The 24,637-nt window shown below is 41.7% G+C and overlaps 1 protein-coding gene across 2 annotated transcripts in view; it reads right to left on the reverse strand.

Annotated features, from left to right (window-relative positions):
• The window catches only part of MNAT1 (MNAT1 component of CDK activating kinase), a 184,401-nt gene that overhangs the window by 125,591 nt on the left and 34,173 nt on the right, over positions 1-24,637 (reverse strand). For both annotated transcript variants that reach the window (XM_042445482.1, XM_042445481.1), the window contains exon 2: positions 5,417-5,569. In XM_042445482.1, the coding sequence (XP_042301416.1) occupies positions 5,417-5,569 (153 nt within the window). The remainder of the gene's footprint in view (positions 1-5,416; positions 5,570-24,637) is intronic.

A 24,637-nucleotide genomic window follows, 5' to 3' on the forward strand; every position in this document is an offset into this window, starting at 1 on the left:
CATTTGAATTGTAACATTCATTTGAATTGTAACATTCATTTGAATTGTAACATTCATTTGAATTGTAACATTCATTCACATTGCAGCAGTCATTCCAAAGGAAAAAATATGCGCATAGACAGAGAAAAATAATTAAAAAAAAAAATAAAATCCAAAGGGAAAAGGTCTCTGCTGAAGAGCAGAGGCTTGCCTTGCTGTAGCCCCTTGACCTGCCCTGAACTGACCCCGTCAGTCACCCCCTTTTTGCCTCCTGTCAACCTTTGCCTCCAGATCCCCCTTTTTCCTTCGGCTCTTTCCTCCTCCCCCTCCCCTCGGATGAGAGGAGGGAATGCTCTGACCTCTGCCCGCCCTCTGACCGTAATCATTCCCTGAATTTGCCGTGATCGAGTGCAAGTTCATATTTCGCGGAACCTGGGTCTTTTCAGAAAAGACAGATTTTAGAATCGGGCCCAATATGAACTTCACGTGGAAGATGTCAGGGATGATGGAAGTTGTAGCTCTTCACCTCTGGCTCGAACTCACCACCTTGTTACGCACCGGCGCTGACCAGTTTTGGTCAGTGGTTAAAGCTTTGCTCTAAAGCAGCAGAGTTACAGAGAATAGGCTGAAGACCCTGACAAACTCTCCAAGCCTTCTCACTCTTGCTTCCACAGAAGTCTTCACACTTCTTCAGGATCCAGCTGGCTCTTGTATCTTCACCCAAGACACCAGACAACTCAGTAGTCTTATATAAAAGATCTACTTTATTCTACTATATACAGCTCCAAAACTCTCCAATACAACTCCTCACTACTATCCACTACTACTACCCACAAAATACATTGGGATTCATAGCCATTATTATAGTCATTGGAAAAACACCACCCACTCTTGTCAGTTTCCACCCAGTGGGCATGTACAACCATTTCATTGGTTCTCTTGGTTCATCCCACAATTAATGATTTCATCATTTCACCTTGTCCACTTAAACAATTCTCAGGTGTGTTCAATTATCCACTTTGCATTTCTGTCCTTGGCATTTAGGACTTGCAAATTGCATTACCTTTTACACCTGTGTGACTTCTAATAGCTTCTGCTGAGTCATCCTGACTCTCACATACATTATTTCTTTCACTGTATATCCCATGTTGCTTTTTCCTTAACAGAAGAATCGATTTCAAAACTGATTTAAAAGGTAGTGTGAATGGCCCCTGAGTCTATCCATCTGGCATGCAATCTTTATACTGTCCTGTATCTTTCCTAGCATTATTGTTTTAGCCAATGAGTCATGTCTTCTTGTGATATGGTCAAAGTACAACAGCCTCAATTTGATCATCTTGTCCTCCAGGTAGAGTTCAGGTCTGATCTCCTCAAGGACCCCTTTATTTGTCCTTTTGGCTCCTCCACTGTATGCTCAGCACTCTTCTCCAGCACCACATCTCCAATGAGTTGACTGTCTTTTTATCCACTTCTTCACTGTTCAGTGCTCACATCTGTACATGGTAATGGGGAATATGAAGGACTGGACAATTCTATCTTTAGTGCTCAGTTGTATATCTTTACACTTTAGGATCTTGTCTAGTTTTATTACTGCCCTTCCCATTCCTAGCCTTATTATTCCTTGACTGTAGTCGCCGTTCTGATCAGTGTATGATCCAAGATATGGGAAATCCTAAACTATTTTGATTTCTTCATTATCTACGTTGAATTTATGTAGATTCTACATGGTCATTATTTTTGTATGTTCAGCAGCAAACCTGCCTTTCCACTTTCTTCTTTGACCTTCCTTACTAATTCTTCCAAGTCTATGATGTTTTCCATTAACAATATGGTATTATCTGCATATCTGCTGATATGTTGATGTTCCTTCCCCCTATCTTCACTCCTCCTTCTTCTAAGTCTAAACCTGCTCTTTGTATGATATTTTCCATGTACGAGCTGAACAACTAGGATGAAAAATGCACTGTGGACTGATACCTAAACTCAATTTTTTCCACATTCCTCTCTACAGGGAAGGAAATGAATTGAAAGTTTAGTTTCAATTTTAATTCAGATTGCTCAATATGAATGCAGGATATCTGAACAAGCATGTCTAATACCCTAGAGGCACCAGATCCTCTCTGATCTTGGAAGCTAAGCAGGGACAGCCCTGGTTAGTACTTGGATGAGAGACCACTAAGGAATACCAGGTGCTATAGGTTATAATTCAGAGGAAGGAACTGGCAAAGCCACCTATGAGTATTCCTTGTCTAAGAAAAACCTATAAGTTGACATGCAGCTTGAAGGCACAATATAAATCAGCTGTTATCTTCAGTTAACTAATGCCTTCAATCTTGAACCCAAATGTGGGGAGGTAACTTTCCCTTATGATTGTTGCTGTCTGGCTTTAAGTCATTCCTGAATTATGGTGACCCTAAGGCGAACCTATCATATGGTTTTCTTGGTAAGTTTCTTTAGAAGGGGTTTGCCATTGTCATCCTCTGAGTCTGAAAGAGTGTGACTTGCTCAAGGTCACCCAGTGGGTTTCCAGGGTCGAGCCAGGACTCGAACCCTGGTCTCTCAGTATCTTACTCAAACCATCACACCATGATGGTACACCCTTACAGTTCCTTAAATCTATATGAATGAAGTAACTGACAATACATTATTACCAAACCAAAAGGAGAATAGAATAATTAGATTATCATTATTACTATTATTATTGCTTTCCAGAATAACTACACTAGGCCCTATAGGTAGCATGTAAGAAAGATAGGATCCTGGGGCGCATACTCCAAATAGGAGTGAATAGACAATGGAAAAAGAAAATGGAGGCGGGGGGAGACATAAGTAGAAGAGAATACTTAAATGCAGAAAAATAAATTGTCAAATACCATTTATTTATTCTGTAAATAAAACAGTGTGTAAATATGTTAAAATTTGAACACATTACACTGCAGATTTGTCAACCAAACAGTTATAGTTGTATTTTTTTTAAAGTCCTGTTTCTACAACTTCTTGTTAAAACACAAACAAAATATGTACACTCACTGTTCTACATATATTGACCAATAGAATCATAGAATCATAGAGTTGGAAGAGACCGCACGGGCCATCCAGTCCAACCCCTTGCCATGCAGGAAATCCAAATCAAAGCATCCCCGACAGATGGCAATCCAGCCTCTGCTTAAAGAACTCCAGGGAAGGAGACTCCACTACACTCTGAGGGAGTGTATTCCACTGGCGAACAGCCCTTACTGTCAGGAAGTTCTTCCTAATGTTGAGGTGGAATCTCTTTTCCTGTAGCTTGCATCCATTGTTCCGGGTCCTGTTCTCTGGAGCAGCAGAAAACAAGCTTGCTCTCTCCTCAATATGACATCCTTTCAAATATTTAAACAGGGCTATCATATCACCTCTTAACCTTCTCTTCTCCAGGCTAAACATCCCCAGCTCCCTAAGTCGTTCCTCATAGGGCAAGGTTTCCAGACCTTTCACCATTTTAGTTGCCCTCCTCTGGACACGCTCCCATTTCTCAATGTCCTTTTTGAATTGTGGTGCCCAGAACTGGACACAATATTCCAGTGGGGCCTGACCAGAGCAGAATACAATGGCACTATTACTTCTCTTGATCTAGACACTATACTTTTATTGATGCAGCTTAAAATTGCATTGGCCTTTTTAGCTGCCGCATCGCACTGTTGACTCATGTTCAACTTATCGTCTACTTGGACTCCTAGATCCCTTTCACATGTACTTTCATTCAGCAATGTGTCTCCCATCCTATATCTGTGCATTTCATTTTTCTGCCCTAAGTGCAATACCTTACATTTCTCTGTGTTGAATTTCATTTTGTTAGCTTTGGCCCAGCTTTCTAGACTATTCAGGTCATTTTGAATCTTGATACTGTCCTCTGGGGTATTAGCTATTCCCCCTAATTTGGTGTCATCTGCAAATTTGATAAGTATGCTCCCAATTCTGTCATCCAGGCCATTGATAAAGATGTTGAATAACACTGGGCCCAGGACAGAGCCCTGTGGGACCCCACTGGTCACTTCTCTCCAGGATGAAAAGGAGCCATTGCTGAGCACCCTTTGGGTTCGGCCGGTCAACCAATTACAGATCCATGTAACAGTTACTTTGTCTAGCCCACATTTTACAAGCTTATTTGCAAGAATATCATGGAGAACCTTGTCAAATGCCTTACTGAAATCAAGATATACTATATCCACAGCATTCCCTTCATCTACCAAGCTGGTAATTTTATCAAAGAAAGAGATCAGATTTGTCTGGCATGACTTGTTTCTCTGAAACCCATGTTGACTTTTTGTGATTATGGCATTGCCTTCTAGATGTTCACAGACTCTCTGTTTAATGATCTGCTCCAGAATCTTTCCTGGTATTGATGTCAGACTAACTGGATGATAATTGTTTGGATTCTCTTTTTTCCCCTTTTTGAAGATAGGGAATATGGGCAATAAGTTGCTTCTAGGGGCTCCTTTATCATAAAATGTCTGCATGTTAACAATCAAGCTTTTAAATGTTCCAGCACAACAAGGCAATGCTAAAAGGTGCTTAGCCACCAGTCTGAAGAATTGAGAAGATTGCAACATGCAATGATGTACAGACATGTACAAATTAAAATTATTATTATATTCTGCTTTGTACTAAAGAAGGTAATGATCAGACTGTTCATTATTGCTTTCCAGAATAACTTCTGATAATATTCTAGTAGAAATTTGTATCAGATAACAGATTCTTACCATGCAGCTTTGTGCCAAGATGTTTGTGTTAATGTAATTGTCACTGCTACAAACTGTACTAACTAAATTTGCTTTCACCTCATTGTCTGTTTCACACTGGCAACTATGTGGGCAGTATAATGTTTATACTTGAAGCTCCAATACTACACACCATGCACCTACAAATATGGCTTGTGTTTCCACATGCCATAATAAATCTGCTGGTTTTAAAGGTAAACCAGAGAACTGTAGTGGTTTGAATGGTGGACAAAAACTCTTGGAGATTAAGATTTGAGATCAAGACTCAGCCACAGAAATTCACTGAGTGACCTTGGGAAGTCACATTCTTTCAAGCTCATATGAACACAATGCCAAAGATCTTCATGATAGATGTTGCCAAGAAAACCCATGATAGGGTTGTTTTAGGGTCATCATAATTCAGAAATGACTAGAAGGCACCCAACAACAAAGTCTTAAAGGTACCACAGGACTCTCTTACTGTTTCAGCTACAACAGACTATCATGACTGTCTCTTCAGAAATCAGTATGAACTGTAATCTTTGCTTAGCTTGGTCTCCATGGAAAGATGCCTTCAGAGAGTTTTTAATACATAATGGTTTATAGTACCATTATACATATCCCTTCCAGAAATATAGCTAAAGTTAAGTGTAACCTAAAGGGGCAAAACAGAGGAAGGTTCTCTTATTTACAATACTTACATTTTCAACACCTTCTTCCGGATTTCCACCTCCTTGTCAACAGCTGGGTCCTCAAAGAGTTGCACTCTGAAGTTGCTTTTCCGCAAAGGGGTGTCACACTCCTGGCAGTTCCCAGCCCCTCGGACAAACAGCAGCTCCACACAGCTCTCACAGCTGAAAGAGAAACCACCTGAGTGTAAAAATCTGACATTTTGCACTCAAACTTCAATTAAATAAAAGAAAGCAACAAACAGCAGGCCCCTTCAGGCTTTATTTTCTACCTATGGCTTTTTCAAGGGAGGGGGGATGAAAGAGTTACCCTGCACATGATGCAAAATGGAAGCGCCTACTTTGTATAAGTGAGAGTTTCCCGAGGAATAGTAAATTAATTTATTAGTGCAAGGAGTAATCCATGAAAATATACAACAAAGTAGATGTAAAACTGAGCCTTGTTGTGCTCATAAGCTGTTCAGGAGAAGTCCTTCTCTCTCTCCCACCTCCATCCCAGGCTGGCTTGCAGAGAATGCAAGAGAGGGTCTTCCTGGTGTCTGCTCCCAGATTTAGAACTCTTCTCCTTAGAGAAGCTAGTATGGCTTCCTCGTTGCTTTCCTTCTGCTGGCAGGTGAAGACTTTCCAATTTCACCAGACTTTTATGAATTCACAGTGATAGGCTTATAATGGTGCAACTTTTTATATCCTGTCCTTTAGTGAAATTTAAACTATAAACTCTGTGGGTATGGGTGGATGTGCATTTTGATATTTGGTATGTTTAAAATCTGTACTGGTTTTAATAATTTGTAAGCCACCTTGAGTGCCATGCTTAGAAAAAAATGGTATATGCCTGCATGTTATCAGCCAGTATCAACAACACCAATCATACCACATTAGCACCACCAATGCTAATATTAATAACATGAAAAGTGAAGGAAATTCTCATTCTCATTTCTTCACGCCTCTCCCTAACTTTTCCTCTTGCACCCCTTCTTCACCCTTTTCCTTCTCTCTCCCTGCTTATCTATATTCCTTCCCCTCCCCATACCAATTTGAAAGCTTTCCCTTCCCTTCCCTTCCCTCCCCTATCAAACTTTCTCCCCACACCAACCACTTTTCTCTAACTGGTGGCAAGGAAAGAAAGACCCTTTGGGACAGTGCTATTCAAAAATTGTGGTCTGCAGCCTGGGGCTCATCCATTGGCCATCACACCTTTTGGGTTGTGATGAATTTCCTGGAAACTATATGAATATAATAATAATATGGCACAAATATGGTACTAGTTCCAAACACATAGCAGGGGAAACCTGTCTGGCACACCAGATAATTTGGGAAGTACTTCTTTGAGAGCCCCTGCCTTCCAGTCCCTAAGAACAGAGGCTTCAGAAAACCTCCCCAAGTCAGTTGGACCATGCAAGGAGGCACTAGGTGACATAACCCTCTCCTACCAACACTGCTATCCCACACAAACATACTCACAAATGGGTATCTGCTTGAGCTGTGGCTCCAAGGTAACCTACATAAACAAAGGTAATCATCTCTACTACTAGAGGCCTTGCAGTGAGCTGAGCGTTCTGCAAACATTTTCCTTCAAACCACTGAAATTCTAGGGCTTTGAAAAGAAGTGATGTAGGCTACTCTGAACCTCTGCCTCTTCTGCAAGGGGGGGGGGATGTTCTTTGCTACCTTTCAAATCACCTTCCCATCCTTTACTTTGTGGCTTCAGCAACTGTTATGGCTATGAAGCTTAGAAAGAGTGATAGCAATTACTTATATGACTACTCCGGTGCATAGTAGCTGATCCCTCTTCCAAAGCCTGGGAATGTTACAATCCGTAGGGTAACTGGCAATGAGTTATAGTACTTTGGCTCCACTTTGGCTGTAATGGCTACACCCCAGGGAATCCTGGGCACAAGAGCTCCCTGACTGAGCATTCTAAATATAACATGAAAATACAGATCCCAAGATTCCATAGGATAGAGTCATGGTAGCTAAACTGAAACCTACAACTGTGAAGTGTGAAGAAAATTACAGATGGTGGAGCCTCCCAATCTGTGTTATGCTCCATCAGTGGGCAACTGGAGCAGCAGACTGGGTGAATTCCTCTCTTAGAAGTCTGCTACTCACTCTGGATAAAGGGCAAAATGGCTGGCTTGGGGGCAAACCGATAAAACATGCTTCACCCCTGATCTACAAAGTCAAGAAACAAAACAATAAGTAGTTTCAGAAGAAGGTCATAGTGAGCAAGTTAGACTGGATTTAAGAAGGAAGAAAAACTTTTGAAATACATGATTACAGTATATGTATGCAGGCTAATAAACCAACTAAACCACTATGTTTGGTCTAAAGGAAATGTACAAATAGAGAGTGGGGGAGGGAAAGGCAAAAAAGAAAATGAAATTTGCACAAATCAGATAGCCACATCCTAAGTTCAAAATCTACATGCAGAGCTTTGGTTTGTACCCATGTAAACTTGAGTTGTACCTATGAAATTTCAGAAATGTAACTTTGTTGGACTACATCTTCTAGAATGCTGACTGGGGAAATCTGGAAGTTGCAATTCAAAATGAAACTTAACTAGCCAGCTCCAATTCTAATGCATACAAAGCTACCATTACACATTGTATTTTACAGAGTAGTATCATCAGTAACAGAGTTGGGTCCTTGACCAAAGGAGTTTGAAAATTAATTTTGATCAAGGGCAGAAAAAGGGAGGTGAAGAAAAGTGCAATTTTTAATTCTTGTTGTTGTTGTTGCTGTTAGCTGCCTTTGAGTTCCAAGGGCCAACTGTATGTAACACAAAGGCTTTAAAAAAAAAGAAGTGGGTTTTTATCAGCAGAAAAAAGATATAAGCAACTTTTACAGTAAGTTCCCTGCACTGCAGGATGCCAGAAGAGAAGATGGGCAAAGCTACCCAAGAAAGAAGGATACTTGCAATGCGAAGGTGGCAGATTTGGAGGAGAAATAAATGGCCATGAGCAGAGACATAAACTGGAATATGAGGGTGGAGACATTGGGTGGGGCATAACAATAAAGAATATTAGTGCTCCTCTACTTCCATAGTTTTCCTTCTTACACACGATCCCCATGAGAGAGGAAACACAGGGATGGTATACATCTGCATCTCTTGGTGTAGAATTTAATTGAAGAAGAAGTTACAGTCAGCCCTCCATATCCTCAGCTTTTTATCCACAGATTCAACCATCCCTGCCTTGAAAATATTTAACAAATCAAAGCACACTCTTCAAACTATATGAGCAAAAGGAAGATACAACATGGTTCAGAAAAACATGAAGACAATTGTGTTGCTGTTTAAATTATTTGTGTATTTTATGATAAAATTCAATAAAGTCTATTATCAAAAAAAATTAAACAAATATATAAATTCCAATAAGCAAAACCTTGATTTTGCCATTTTCTGTAAGGGACACCATTTAACTATGCCACTGTATTTAATGGGACTTGAGCATTCATAGAATTTGGTATCAACAGGGGGTCCTAGAACCAAACCCCAGTGGATATCAAGGGCTCACTGTACTGTATTTAATTTCTCCACACACACACACACACCCCTCTGGTAATCTGACTGAGGCAAATCCTGTTTGAATGGTCCTGCAGACTCTTTCACCCTGAGTTGTATGCCAATGGTAAGACAAAAACAAATACTTACACCTGTATCTTTTGCTAAACTCTCCTGCCTTACCAAAAAAATATTATGGGAACAAGGAGAACTAGTTCACCAGATATACAACCAGTTTGATATCAATTAGCAGAGCTAGTCTCCCTTAGAGAAGTTCCTGGACAGAGCGGGTTTGCTCCTACATTGTCTACAGTGGTGTCCCTGAAAATGCTCATGCCAAAAAGAGTCTGGATGGCCATCTGTTGGGAGTGCTTTGATTGTGTATCCCTGCATAAAAGGGCTTGGAGTGGATGGCCCTTGTGGTCTCTTCTGACTCTATCTGATATTCTATCAGTGAATATAAGAATCATTTTGTAGGTCTGGAGGGTGTTGCAACTGGCCCTTCTATCTCTAACCCACTCCAAATCTAGCACACCAAAAATATAAATAGGACTCTCTTTCAACAATAGGAAATGACTGCAACAGGTGCTGTGCTGTATCCTTTGGTAAAGCAATAGTGTTCCAGAAAGGGTGAGGTTTTTATGCCTGCAGAGCTCCAGGGGGTTGGATTGGTGGGTTATCCAACAGGTTTGCCCCATCATCAAGCAGACTGTAATGCGGGAAATGCACCTGTGGAACTTCCTAAACGCTTTGACACAGGCAGTTATTCTGTTCCTCTCAGAATAAGAGTGTGTCAACATTTGCACAATGGAATCTGATGCAAAGGAATACTTGGTGGCAAACCTAGGGGGTGGTTTTGTTGGGACTGCAACTCTGGAGACCAGGATTCGATTCTCTGCTCAACCATGAAACCCACTTGGACAAGTTACATGCTCTCAGCCTTAGAGGAAGGCAATGGCAAACCTCATCTGAACAAATCTTGCCAAGAAAACCCCATGACAGATTTGCTTTAGGAAAGCCACAAGTCGGAAACAACTTCAAGGTATACAATGACAACAACAATGTGCTAAAACCTGATGCAAAGGAGAGACAGAGTCTGGGTGTATGGAAAAGAGTTTTATTTTAAGAAATAGCTACTACAGACTATTTATGGCAATAAAACCTTTCCCCCTCCCAATACATCTGAGGCCCATCTCTCCTTTCTATAAGGTTTTATTAGATGGTTCCAGTTTTTTCTGCTAATGTATGAAACGGCTCACAAAATAGGAATCCAAGAAGCTCCCTTCAGGCAGCTTCTTTCCTAGCCCTATCCAGAAGATCCTTGGTACTCCCAGAATGTCTGCCTTCTGAGTACTACCAAGTCCAAGGCCCAACCCAGCTTAGATTCCAAAATAAGTCAAGATCATATGTGTTCAGGTTAGGATAGTAGCATGAATACGACTTTTGCAACTTCCAGAAAAATTAGCAGCCCACAATGTGTACTTCCCAACCATCCCGGTGTTTGGTGCTGGATTTATCATAAACTACATGAAGTACTGTTTCTTCTTCGTGGTCTCTGCGAATCACACAAATGGGTTATTTCTGCGCATGCGCAGCAAACTCGGAAACTACTAGAATCTCTGGGCAGAAAGTCATGTAACTTTCTGCAGTCTCTTTGCAACTTTTTGGCGGTAGCCCCGCCCATCCCGTATATAAAGCCCCTGGTGGCCCGCTCCTCTTCAGTTCCTTCATTCCGCCACGCAAGCAGCTCGAGGAACTTCGCTTTGTTAGATTTAGAATCTCTGACCATTACGGACATTGACCAAAGACCGGACTTGACCACTCTTGGATCACGAATTGGACTTGTTTCACCTCTCTCGTTTGACTTTGATTTATGACAACCCTATCGGAGTCCAGTCATCAACAGCCCTATTCAGGTCTTGCAAACACTAGGCATTCATGTCATCTCTTGATATGCCTAAAGTACAACAGCCTCAGTTTAGCCAGTGTTACTTCTAGTGAGAACAAGCCAAGAACTAAAAATGGGGACCACAATAGGAACAGGAGTCTCTGGTTCAGGTCTTCACTGAGGGATGCAACTCATTAAATGACTGAGAGATACACGCCATGTCTCAGAACCTATCTTACAGGGCTGTTGGGAGAACTAAAGTCAGGGAAACCATGTTAGCTACTCTGAGCTCCCTAGAAAAACTAAAAACAAAAATGCAGAAGACAAGGCCAATGAAATGATACTATAATTGAGGAAGTCTTCCCAATACCTTTTTACTGTCTTCAGCAGGGAGATTTATTCAGCACTAAAGACACAGTATATATGGTACACAGTGCTATCAAATCTAGAGTCATTTGTACTTTACAAATGGTAACAGTTAGAGTAGAGGCAATTTTGCATTTGGCTAATTGCTGAATCAATTCCACAGATGAAGAGAGCCAACATGTCTTGGGAATAACTTTATAACTGCATCATATCAGCCTTCCATCTTACATCTACCCTACAGACTCTAAAGGGGGAAGGGAAAGAAAATGTTGAGCCCTTCCCAACTTATACAAGCTTTGTCATAGTCATCCGGAGAGGATTTTTGCTTGCCAAAGGCTAGTGTTTTTGGCAAGCCAACATGAGTATTCAAATAAATATAGATACAGTATTTGGATTGCTCATCACATTCTCTCAGGAATAGGTATGTCCCTTCTTTGTAGATGCCACTTGCAGTTCAACAGTGTTTGTGGAATAAGTTGAAATGTTTTCCATGACCTAGTGAACAAAGCCAAAAAGTTCCTTTGTTGCAATAGCACACATATTTTAAAAAACACTGCTTCTCAAAGTACCCCCAAAAATAAAGCTGTTAGGTAGCATTGGGAATAAATTATATATCCATCACGCTTGTCTCTTGTTCTTCTTAGCATGATCTAAAGGTAGTTTATACTGAGTTGCTTTTCAATTGCTACATTTTGATCTGATCCATCCTCCAGATTTCAGGAAGCATGACTAGTCTACACACACACACACACACACACACACACACTTTTTACCTTTAAAACTTGTGTGACAGGTTAAGGTCATCCAATAAAACTTCTGGGGGGGAGGGGGAGATCTTGAGTTGACCCTCCAACTATCAGTCTTTCTGCTCTACCCATTATACCACTCTATATTTTCCAGCGTATCACATTTTATTTTCATAAAAACCCTAAAAATGATAGCTGAGATCCTTCATCCACATACAGATTTATGCATTAATTGTGCTTCCCAACCCTTATGGTGAATGGCAATGTTGTTCAATTGAAACAAGACATGAAATGCACTACCAAATGTGAAATCTGCATCCATATGCCACGCATACTTGCAAGCACAAAGGCACTGCATGTGTAACTCTGCTTTTGCAAACCTGAACTCGGTGTGGACAGTATATCAGACAAAAATGTCTAACTACTTCTGTAGAAAAACTTACACATGCAAAAGACACCAACAGGATTCCAGACAATAATTTAGAACAGCACAGGGATGCAGAGATGAAATGATGATAGATAGATAGATAGATAGATAGATAGATAGATAGATAGATAAGCAAACTAGTAAAGCAGCACATTTCATGTGCCCAAGTTCCCTAAGGGTATTCAGTTATGAAAGCCACTGATTTATGAGAAAACCAGCTAAAATTTTCTGAAATCATTCCGCTTACAACTATAAGACAGCAGAGGGGTAGTTCATACAAAAAAAAGTCTCTGCTCATCTACCTCCTGCACAACTGAACAAAATTGGCAAGAATAGGTACTGGAGTGGGGAATGTGAATTAAGGGGGAAGGCTAATGTCTCTGGTTTACATGGCTTTGCATATTCAACCTAAATATTTGGATGACAACTTCATTGTATTCAAGCAGACTTCAGAAACATATTTCAAGTGCTTGCTCTCTCTTCTCAGATAACAACTGAGTGCACGTTAAAGGGACAAGGGACTGTTCAAAACTGTACAGTTCTTCTGGAACATTTGGGATGGTCCAGAAGCAAGATTACCAAGTGGAGTTACAGAAGGGAGACCACCAGTTCGCCAAAAAGGAAAATTTCTGTGAGTTCCTGAACAAATTTACTAGCATATGTCCAATTCTTACCTCCTCTTTTACAAAGTAAAAACTTTATAGATTTGGGTGCCAGGTTCTGTGCCACCACAGATATTACTACCAATTACTGCTGCTGTAAACCATCACTTTGCTGATTATGCACACAATTTGGGAGGGGGGAATCACAAGCTGAACTTTCTGCATGACACTCTTATTTAAACTCTTACCACTTGGTTTATAATTTTTGTTCCCTAAACATGTGTATATAGGGAAATCTGTTTTATAGAGTCTTATAAACACCGATTAGAGAGAACAAGAGAGAAAACAAGCCAGTGTATCTACTCTTCAGCATAATAGGGAGCATGGGGTTTTCTTGGACAGGGATGAACATACTGTCCTGAAAGAACAACACACAGGTCAGTTCCTCAGGAAGTAGACATCTGATGGAATGCAGCATGTAGAAGGATCTGGGTTCATTCTGTGAGTCTGGAGCTATAGAATCGATCCCAAGCTCTCAATAATATCAGACTTGATGAGGAATAGCAACAAGAGCAACTGTGTCAATCCTCAAAGAACACGCAAGTGACCTTAAAAGATTCTGCACATGGAATGGCCCCTGCCAATCCTCAGAGATGTGTAGTGGTGGTAGGGGACTCCCTGCTAAGAACAGAGGCAGAGGTTTGCAGGCCTGACAAGATGACCACAGGCTGAACATGAATCTGCAATGTGATGCAGTAGCTAAGAAAGCCAAAGCAATTCTAGGCTGCATCAACAGAAGAATACTGTTGAGATCAAGGGCAGTAATATTACCACTCTATTCTGCTTTGGTCAGATCTCACCTGGAATATTGTGGCCAGTTCTGGGCATCACAATTCAAAAAGGATGTAGACAAGTTGGAGCATATCCAGAGGAGGGCAACCAAAATGGTAAAAGATCTGGAAACGATGCCTAATGAGTATAGGGAACTGAGTATATTTAGCATGGGAAAGCAAAGGTTAAGAGGTGACATGATAGCCATTTTTAAATATTTGAAAAGATGTCATATTGAGGATGGAGCAAACTTGTTTTCTGCTGCTACAGAGAGTAGGACACAGAATAATACATTTAAGCTATAGGAAAAGAAATTTCACCTAAACTTTAGGAAGAACTTCCTGATGGTAGGAGCTGTTTCATATTGCAATATGCTACCTTGGATTGAAGTGGAGTCCCTTCTTTGGAGGTTTTTAAACAGAGGCTGGATGGTCATCTGTCAGGAGTGCTTTGATTTTATGTTCCTGCATGGCAGAATGGATTGGGACAGGCTGGCCCTTGTGGTCTCTTCCAACTCTATGATTGTACGAGTACGATCACATATTTGCAGCAGCTGAGGATAATGCTTTAGGCATTTGCTGAATGTAAAAATGATTTTGTACAAACCAACCAAGAAAATCCAGTAAATGCTGTGCTCAGCAAAGGACAGGGGAGACCCTCTCACAGCCGCAGGGGTTTACCGCATACCATGCAGCTGCAGACAAGTCTACATAGGGAACACCAAACACAGTGTTCAAACACAAATTGAGGAATATAAGAGACACTGTAGACTGGGTCAGCCAGAAAAATCAGCAGTAGTAAAACATGTTATAAACCATCCTGGACATAAAACATGAAATTCTGGACCATGCCAACAACTATCATGTCTGAATGCACAGGGAAGCCAGTGAAATTCATAAACACCTGGACAACTTCAACAGGAAAGAAGAAACCCTTAAAGTAAATAAAGGTGCTTTACAGACCGCCAAAAAGGGCGGTCTGCCGGCACCCATGGTTGCTGCACAAGGGAACTGCAGCGGACAAACTGCGCGGTTCCCTTGCGCAGCAAGAAGAACCCGCAAAAGGCGGGTTCTTCTTGTGGTGCCATTGTGACGTTGCAAGGCACCAATGGTGCCCTTGCGACATCACAAGGGTGCCGAGACGTGCAGACGCTAGGTGTCCATCACGTCAAAATGGTGGCACCCATCTGTATAGGGCACCGCCCTCGTTATGTGCAATGGGCAAGGCGCATCAGGAAGTGCCCCCCGTGCAAGTAATGACGGTGCCCGATAGGGCCCATCGGGAACGCGCCAAATTTTGGCTACCAGTCCAGAAGAACACCAAAATCAAGAACCAGCAAGTACAAATGAGAAATCACTCAGGGTAAGGGGGGGTCCCAGCAGAAAATGGATCATTAATTAAATAGACACCCTGAGGCTTTGCCATTCAACAACAGAACAATACACAGATTAACATGTCAAATCGCTTCCCCTCAACCAACAGTATATATACCCCACTCTCTTCCATGTCAGCATTCTCTGAAGATGCCAGCTGCAGCTGCTGGTGAAACATCAGGAATAAACTTTTTTAGAACGTGGCCTCATGGCCCGAAAAACCCACAAAAAACTATAATTTTTAATATTTTAAAACATGAAACAAAGTTTGTGCACACTGAAACAATCAGAAAGCAAAGGTGTCACTGTCTCAGCCACCCATGTGGACAATTTTGGATTTTGCAATATTTTCGAATTCTGGATAAGGCGGACTCAACCTGTATGATATGATATTCCTTCCAGTGAATCAATAAGGGAAACACATGCACCTACTCCTCATAACCATTAAAAAAGATCTATTATTATATGAGAAAAACAAGCACTTGCACAATATGTATGCCACGCCAGGTTAAACACAAGTGCAAAATAAAATCAAAAATGGAAAATTTACCCAAGGTACGAACAAGAAGGACCACTTCAAAATCCATTAGCATGTTGAACAAACAGACATGGCAACACGCCCCAAGAAAAAGGTCACTTTTAGTACATATCCTCCCTGCATGGGAAAGGAGTTGGCAGCAGAAGGAAGCTTTTAAAAATGAGCAAGGATGGTTGCAAAAGTCTGCACCTTTGTCCCCAAACATCATCTACTTCAGTCTGTCTGAAATTCATTCCAACACCAGTTGCCTCAGGGTTGGCACTAGCCAATACAAACAGCTCTGATAAAATACAAGTTGAAAAATCAAGAATGCTGCTTCTAGCAAGGGGCCAGTTCATTGCACAACTTCCTGCACAGTGGGAAACGTACAGCCAATTCTTCTGGTTTTCTTGTAAAGACTCTCAAAGATTGTACAACTGTTTACCTACTTATTTCACCCATGTTGCATGAGAAAAACACTTAAAACCCACGAAGTCTCTTACTTTTCTAATACCAAAGTAAAAGGTGTGTCTCTATTTACCTTACTCAAGCTACCCAACAACTGCACCTGATTCTACAGTACTTTTACCTTTCAGTAGACTTCCCTCTACAATTGGATCATATCCCAATGGTTCTACCACTATTTTTTTTACAAGGAAGACAGAATAGGTCAAATGTTGTGAGTTGGACTTAGTGGTAGTCTCAAAAAACTGAAGACCATGAATGTATGACCCTTCCAAGCAATTCTCCAAGTTCAAATCTAGACCACACATCACATTTTAAAAGGTTCCAACATCCCAAGATCTCACAATAATTTTGGCCTCTCTTCAAGTGAGAATGCTTGGGACCAGGGGTTCTAGATCACAATATATAGAAACTTCTTGAATCTCCCTTAATATACTCAGCTTTAAGCTAAAAATCTTACTTAGAAAGACTTCAAAAGCTTCAAGAATCTGGGATCAATCAAAGTGCTTTCTTTCCTTCAGCATTTCGAAGAATTAGCCATCCCATGTATAAACCCTACTTGAGGGCTGAGGCACACACAACAGGTATAATGTAGAGTTGCAAAGACAAAGGAAGAGAGTGATAGAGCATCCTAAGTAGTGACAGACAACATGATAACTTCCAGATGTTGCTAAAGTGCTGCCCCCATCAGCCCCAATCTAGGCCTATGATGGTAAGAGCTGTTGTCCAAACATGTCTGGAGAGCCACATGTTAGCTACACCTGAAAGGAAATAGATTTTAAAAACAAAAACAAAAATATTTATATACTAATTAGAGACAAAGTTATGTCATTTTGTAATATCCTGAACAAAGGGTACATGATTACACATCAACAACTTATTCCTCTCCAGAGCAGGAAAACTACAGAAAATGCCCCTTTGCTTGTAAAAATTGAAGGAAAGACACCAAAGGGCCCCCGTTCGTTTCAAAGAGAGAGTAGATGGCAATCTATTGGCTTCAAAGTGACAACATGTACTTAAATGTTGCGTCAGGCTGGTGTAACCAGCTCTCCAAACCTCTGCCTATTCTCTCGTCCCTGCTCCTTTCTCTGCTGCCCCTACCAAAAGCCCAGTGAGATGGCACACTTCCACAATAATCACCATGCTATTGTCACTACATTTATTTTATAAGGTTGCACACCCATGTGAGAAATGATGGCAACAAGAGACTAGCTGATAGAAGAGACTGTCAGGATTTGAAGGGTTAAAACACAGCACACAGGGAAATGCTTGATGTGTGTTTGGCCATGAGCATTCAGCACAGTGGCAAGGCTGATCATCCACAGCTGATGCTCATTGGGCCAAGGACACTTCAATGTCCAAGTGCACGTACCCATGGATGATGAAACATGTGTCTGGATTGCAGAGGAGACACATGGCATGGCTACACACCTGAACTCACTGGGTTTGAGAGACCACATGGTCTGGAGTCTATATAAACCCAGGGGTTGCAAGGGTGTGGTGTGGGTTTGAAGTAGGAGTTGGATTGGTATGTTTTGGAGTTTTAGAGATCTAGTATTGTATTATAGCACTGTGAATAAAGAGCACTTTGGGGACTTTTGTTTCTCTGGTGGTTTATCAGAAGAAGCTACAGCATCGGTTTGCTGTTTGTCCCTGGAGGTTCCTGCATTGCTGCAGTTCCTGGAAGACATCCAGTTTGCTGTCATCCCAATTGGACTCTGGGAGCCACGCTTCGGCTTCTGGAAATTTGCCAGCTCTGCTCCAAGGGTCTGATTTAACTCCAGGACTCGTTTGAGTTGCTGACAAGGGTTGTTGGACCCCAGCAGTTGCGCTGACAAAGACAAATATTAACTCCTAGACAGCATGGACAGCCCCATTCTGTTTGAGGAACCATTTCAGTTATAATCCAAAGAATAACTCTTTGAAAGCTCTGACTTAACTGAATGGTACCAGAGCAGAAACATGATGAGATTGGAGCAGGAGCCAATGCTCATGTCTGTGGGTTTCTACGCATAAAAAAGAGGGAGAGATTGTTTTAAACTAGAATCAATAGAGCTTGCTGCCAAGGCAGCATAAAAATGTGGCAAAAATCAATCCCTAGATCACCTGCTTTGATATCTCAGTTTGCATGCAACACAGAAGACACATACTAAACAGATGAGCCAATACAACTCCATGGAAAAACTGGCCTTTACAGCCTCAGGATTTGTTGTCTCTGACTGGTTCAAAGTTCATTCTCTGTTCGGTCAAGGGGAGCTCAAATCAGGGGTCCCTCAAGGTGCTATTCTGTCCCCAATGCTATTCAACATTTACATGAAGCCGCTGGGAGAGATCATCTGGAGACATGGGGTGGGCTGTTATCAGTACGCTGATGACACCCAGATATACTTCTCTATGTCTCGGACTGAAGCAGTGACTAAGGATGGCATCTCTCCTCTGAATGCTTGTCTTGGGGCGGTAATGGACTGGATGAGGGAAAACCGACTCAAGCTGAATCCAGATAAGACGGAGGTACTTGCTATAGGAACGCCGAATCCAGGAATGGAGTTGTGTCAGCCAGTTCTGGATGGGGTCACACTTCCCCTGAAGGATTCTGTTCGCAGCTTGGGGGTGCTTCTTGACTCGTCGCTCCAACTGACAGCTCAGGTGGCTGCGACAGTCAAGAGCGCCTGCTATCACCTTCGTTTGATACGCCAACTGCGCCCCTTCCTGGAGCCGAGGGACCTGGAAACAGTAGTACATGCACTGGTAACCTCTCGATTGGACTTCTGTAATGTGCTCTACTTGGGGCTGCCCTTGTGCCAAGTTCGGAAACTTCAGCTGGTACAAAATATGGCAGCCAGATTGATCACGGGAACTTCTAGGAATGACCATATAACACCGGTCTTGAAGTCCCTGCACTGGCTGCCTTTTAGTTTCCGGGCAAAGTACAAGGTGTTGGTGATTACCTTTAAAGCCCTACATGGCTTGTGCCAAGAGTACTTGAGGGAACGCCTTCTTCCCTATTGTCTGTCCCGCACACTAAGGTCCTCTGGAAGAAATCTACTACAGCCAAAAAAATCTAGGCTAACATCTGTCTCCCAGAAGGCCTTTTCTACTACTTGCTCCTAAACTATGGAATGACCTGCCAGAGGAGATCCGTCACATTTCCACTCTGGTAGCTTTTAAGAAAGCACTCAAGACGGATCTCTTCTGGCAGGCCTTTCCAACTTAGTTACCCTCCCCAGATATAGAGATATTTGTCCCCTCATCTGTCTATTTTCCCCCGCCAATGTTTCTGCCTATTTTTTGGTTGTTCAATGTTTTTAATGTTTTTAATGTTTTTAATGTTTTAATATTATTACTGTTTTAGTACTGGGAATGGGGGGGGGGGGGTAGGTCTAGGGCAGGGGTCGGCAACCTGCAGCCCGCAGGCCAGATCCAGCCCGCCAAGGCCTTCCTGCCAGCCCCTGCACAGTCCTGCCACCGATTGCCGCCGATTCCCCCCGTTTTCGCGCCGCTTCGGCCACCATTTTGAAATACAAAATGGCGGCGCCCATCTAGGAGGCCCGGTGCAGCCCCTTGGAGCACTCCAACAGGGCTCCAGGGGCTGCAGTGGGCCTGCAGCAGGCTCCACCTTGCCCTCCGCCCTCCTCCTCCTCCCTAAGAGCAGGGAAAGGAGGAGAGGCAGAAGGAGTGCAGAGCCAGGGAGAAAGGGAGCCAGAGCGGCAGCTGCAGCCACAGCCACAGCGAGAGGTTGGTAAGGTTCATTGGGGGAGGGGGTGAGCTGAAGTAAAAACAGTTGAAGAAAAAAGTTGAAAAAAGGGAAAAAAGTTGACACAGTGTGCATGCTTGCTGCAGTTTATTTTCAATTGCATTTTAGTAATTTCCTTGCTTATAACTTTATTAGTACTGTATTATTATTATTACTACTTGCCCTGGGTGTTCTTTCTGCAAAATGCCCTCTCAATGAGAAAGAGGAGGAGGAGGAGGAGGAGGAGAAAGAGGGGAAGGAGGTGGAAAGGTGAGTCATTTCAGGTCTGCCTTGGGTTTTTTCCATTAATTTTTAAAAATATATAACACTTATTTTTGTTTTTTTTTATTTCATTATTTTTATTATTGCTTTTTATTTCATTTGATTATTTGTATTATTTATGAAGGTGAGACAGTGTGACTTTCCAAAGTGCTGTAACAATGATAGTGGTGGTGGTGATGATGATGATGATGCTTCGGTGGAAGCTCCACCCCCAGTGTGTGGCTCCGCCCCTGGAGGGGGGAAGCCCCCCCCCGGCATGTGGCTCCGCCCCTGGGGGGGGGAAGCCCCCCCCCCCGGCTTCCCCCCCCCCCCCCAGTTGTCTGAGGGACAGCAACCTGGCCTCCGACTCAAAAAGGTTGCCTACCCCTGGTCTAGGGTTTGATTTTTTAACTCTATTGTAATTTGCTGTATTTTATTGTTGTAACCTGCCCGGATTCTTCGTGATTGGGCGGGCTAGAAATAAATCTATTATTATTATTATTATTCCCAACATAATTCTTCTTTGTCCTTCAATAAATGTAGATAAAAACAGAAACCAAAACTTGACTTTGCAATGGAACCTGGAGTGTCTCTTTCCTCAGATGATACTGTCACCTCTTAAAACGTGAGTTCCACAAACAATCTCGTAGATAAGTGCTACTCAGAATGACAGTCCATGGACTGGTTCCCATCCACAGGCCACTGGCTGCCTGTCTACAGCAAATTTCCAGAAAATTATGCAAATATTATAATAATAATAATATAGCACAGACATGGTACCTACCTCATCCCCTGGGGGGAAGATGCTTATTTGCCGCATCAGATATTTTGAGAAGCAATGATTTAGATTGCTTTCTTGGTGAGGGCAGCATGCATGAGAGGACATGAAGGAAAGCCTTGTTTTGATTTGGTTATGGGATGTTTGCAGAAAAAACAGAGCACAGATTTTCCTTATCATCTGTTGAAAAGGCTGCAGAACTTGTGAGGTTCCAAGCAAAGTGTGGGCCACCAGCTGTGTCTGATGGTCCGATAGGTGTTCACTTCTATGATCCCACAGAGAAAACAATCACAAGGGTTTTCATGAATTTATGTACAGATTGGAGCAAGTCTCATTATATTAGAACTCTCAATCTCTTATCTTCGTTTCTCATTCTATTAGAACCTGGCAGTATCACCTGAAGCTGAATGGTGGGAGATTCAGAAAAGATTAAAGAAAGTACAGTTGGCCCTCCACATTTGTAACTTTGACTTTTGTGGATTTGCTTATTTGCAGTTTTGATTAGTATGTTCTCTCTAGGAATGTCTAGGTTCTCCAGCGCAACTCTGCCAGAAGTTCACCATAGAGTTGTGCTGGAGAACCTTCTCTAGGCATTTGTAGGTCTTCCAGTATGATCTCTGGTAGATGTTGACCACAGAGTTGCACTGGAGGACCTGGAGATTCCTAGAGAGGTGTTCCCTTTCGTAAAAGAAATAATGTTTTTGATTTGCGTTTTTTTTCCACATTCACGGAGGTCTTTCACTCCTAACCCCAGCGAATGTGGAGGGACCACTTTATCTCCCTTAAACTGTGAATAGCTAAATTACAGCACCTGCTACCACAATACATGGATGAATTTAAGGCAATTGGCAAGTGGCTTGGATGGATTTTAAAGGCTATTGGCAAATTAAAAGTCAAATGGCAACTGGCAAGTTCCCAGAGGCAACTGGTTTGCCACTGTGTGAAGAAAATGGTGAACTCAAGAGACTTTTGCCTTGGTTCAAGAGGGCTCTTCTTGAGCTGTCAAGCTCAGCCAGTGGACTGGACTAAACTAAACTTGGTAGGCCACCAGTTGTTAAGCCTTCCTCTCCAGTTATGAGGAATCAAAAGCACCCCTTTTATGACATGAAAGCGGCCAGATTCAGGATTCTGAACAGGTGCACAGACCACATAAAGTACATTGAGAGACCCTCCCATCAATGACGGGCCATATGTTGCCCACCCATGATGAAACCGATTTCATCCATTACTGCCAGTGACACCATCTCTTGCCATATGCAGCTCTTGCCTAGGGGGAAACCTTCCAACTTAAGCTGATCGTAATTAGCAATCTCAAGCACTCACATGTCTTCATTTAATGCTGGGATTTTTTTTAAAAAAAAGCCTTTTCATAAATCTTTCAGATCCCCATTAGGGAAGCCCGCTTCCTTAATTTTCTAGCTTTTATCTAGAGCCAAGCTGCTTTCAGTCTTTAAAAACCACAGGCAGCTGGATGGAGGGAGGAGAGAAAGGTGTAAGGATTTACACTGTTGTGTCAAGCTTCTAAAATAGGAAAACAGGACTCCACTGAAGAATGCGTCTCATCCTCAGCTCATGTACTTGCAAAAGGGCAAGCAAGGCAGAAAATATTTTCAGAAGAACATTGGTCATTGAGGGGAAGGCCCAAAGAATACAACAATCCATGGTGTTTCACTGAAGTTAGCACTGTATATCTAACAATGGATTTTTAAGAGAGAGAGAGAGAGAGAGAGAGAGAGAGTGTGTATTTGCCACTGCTGAACTAATTCTAAGGAGTTGGAGGTTATTAAAAAGAGATCTATATTGGATTTCTGCAGTTAGAATGTTTACCAACAATCATCAATCCAACTTTTAAAAGTAATGTCTGTATTTTATTCATTTTGTATTTCACTCCTATCATAAACAATGCTATCAAACTGCATGAAAACTCAGAGTACAGTTACTAGCACCAGGCAACATTGCAAAGGAACACACTGTTACATTACAAGCATCAACATTTGTGTTCATTAAACCGTAGGGTTGCCATAATTCTCTACTAAAAACCAGGACAAATGTAGGACAAAATTTAGACCAAAAGTGTAGGACATTTAAGGTCCTCCATTTTCTTAAATGTCCTACATTTTGGGCTAAATTTTATCCTACAATTGTCCTATATTTTGGTCTAAATTTTGTCCTACATTTTGTCCCGGTTTTTAGTACAGAATTATGGCAACCCTACACTAATTTCACAGGAGGCTTTAACAACAGGAGGTCTCCATCACCTCTTCTTCTAGTATGGCCTCCACTGTGACTTCCCACTAAGTTCACACTACTGTAAAGCCATTACTGGAAGAACAAGGAAAAGGAAAATTAAAGCAAGTCATTTCTGTTTTATCTGACAACTTTATAAGATGTTGCTCACAGGAAGGTCCCTGTAGATCCAGACGCTCAGATCCCATTGTAGAAGGAAACCCCAGAAACCCTTACATTCTCTGCCATTGTTATGTTGTTGCTACATGCCTTCAAATTGTTTCTGACTTATGGCAATCCTAAGACAACCCTATCATGGGGTTTTCTAGGGCAGAGTGTGTGTGACTCACCCAAGGTCACCCAGTGGATTTCTATGGCTAAGCAAGGAACTGAACCCTCATCTCTAGAGTCCAAGTCCAATGCTCAAACCACTATTTTCTACCATATTGCGGGCAAATCTCACTGCACAGAACCTGGAGACAATGGCTGAAATTTTTAAATATGTTTCTAGACATCATTTTTTTAAAACTCTTTGAAAGAACCATATCATTACTCTCAACACTCTTGGGAATTACAATTCTCGAAGTTGGAGAGTGTGGAAGGAAATCCCACAACAGTTAGACCAAATACATAACTATATTCGAATGCCGGACCAAGAGGTTGTTTTTGCACCCTTTTCCACCTGGGCTTTAGTGAACATATAGGGGTGTCTGGCATGGAGAGCGTTATCTCAGCGCCAGCTTTTAGTCTCCCCCCCTTTTTTTTCCTTGTGGGTTTACATTATACTGTTTAAGAGTGTGTATTGCTTAACACTCTTTTATTTTAGGATTGGGATAGGGGGTTGAGAAAGGGATCAATTTTGTTTTTATCGATTTGCTATGTTAATTGACATGCATTTTTCATTGTTATTTTTATTACTGTTGTTATTTGCTATGTATTCTTTTTGCTATTAATTGCTATTGTGAATTGCTATGTTATTTTTATTGCTATTGTTATTTGCTATGTATTTTCTTTACCGTTGTAACCCACCCCAATTCTTCGTGATTGGGTGGACTATCCAATTATTATTATTATTATATTGTTCACTCACTTTGCCCTTAACAGAACATGATCTTCCCATCCTATAAAACTCTGTCCTCCCATATTAGTCCATTTTAGATAAAATTCTCTTGTGTATTCAATGGAGAAATCCAACAGGATATGAAGCTTTCAAAAATGTGGATTCTGACAAGGCCTTCCCACCCGCCCCCATACAGTTACTTTCCAGTAATCATCCTGGCTCAGCTTCTATGAACTTCTCCCTCCTCCCTGCCTGACTCTTTCTCAGAGCAGCTCCTCATCTCTGTTCTCCCAGGGGTTCATATCTGTCTAAAATAAATTTACTCAACAAAAGACATCCGAAAAACACTCTCTGCTGCTTTAGAAAACATATTGCTTCATATCTCATTTCTGTAAATTCAGTGACTATACATCCTTATTGATTGCCCTTTTTTATTTAGGTCTGATGTACTGGTCTAA

This window comes from Sceloporus undulatus, chromosome 1 (assembly GCF_019175285.1).
Source record: "Sceloporus undulatus isolate JIND9_A2432 ecotype Alabama chromosome 1, SceUnd_v1.1, whole genome shotgun sequence".
NCBI classification, from domain to species: Eukaryota; Metazoa; Chordata; class Lepidosauria; order Squamata; family Phrynosomatidae; genus Sceloporus; species Sceloporus undulatus.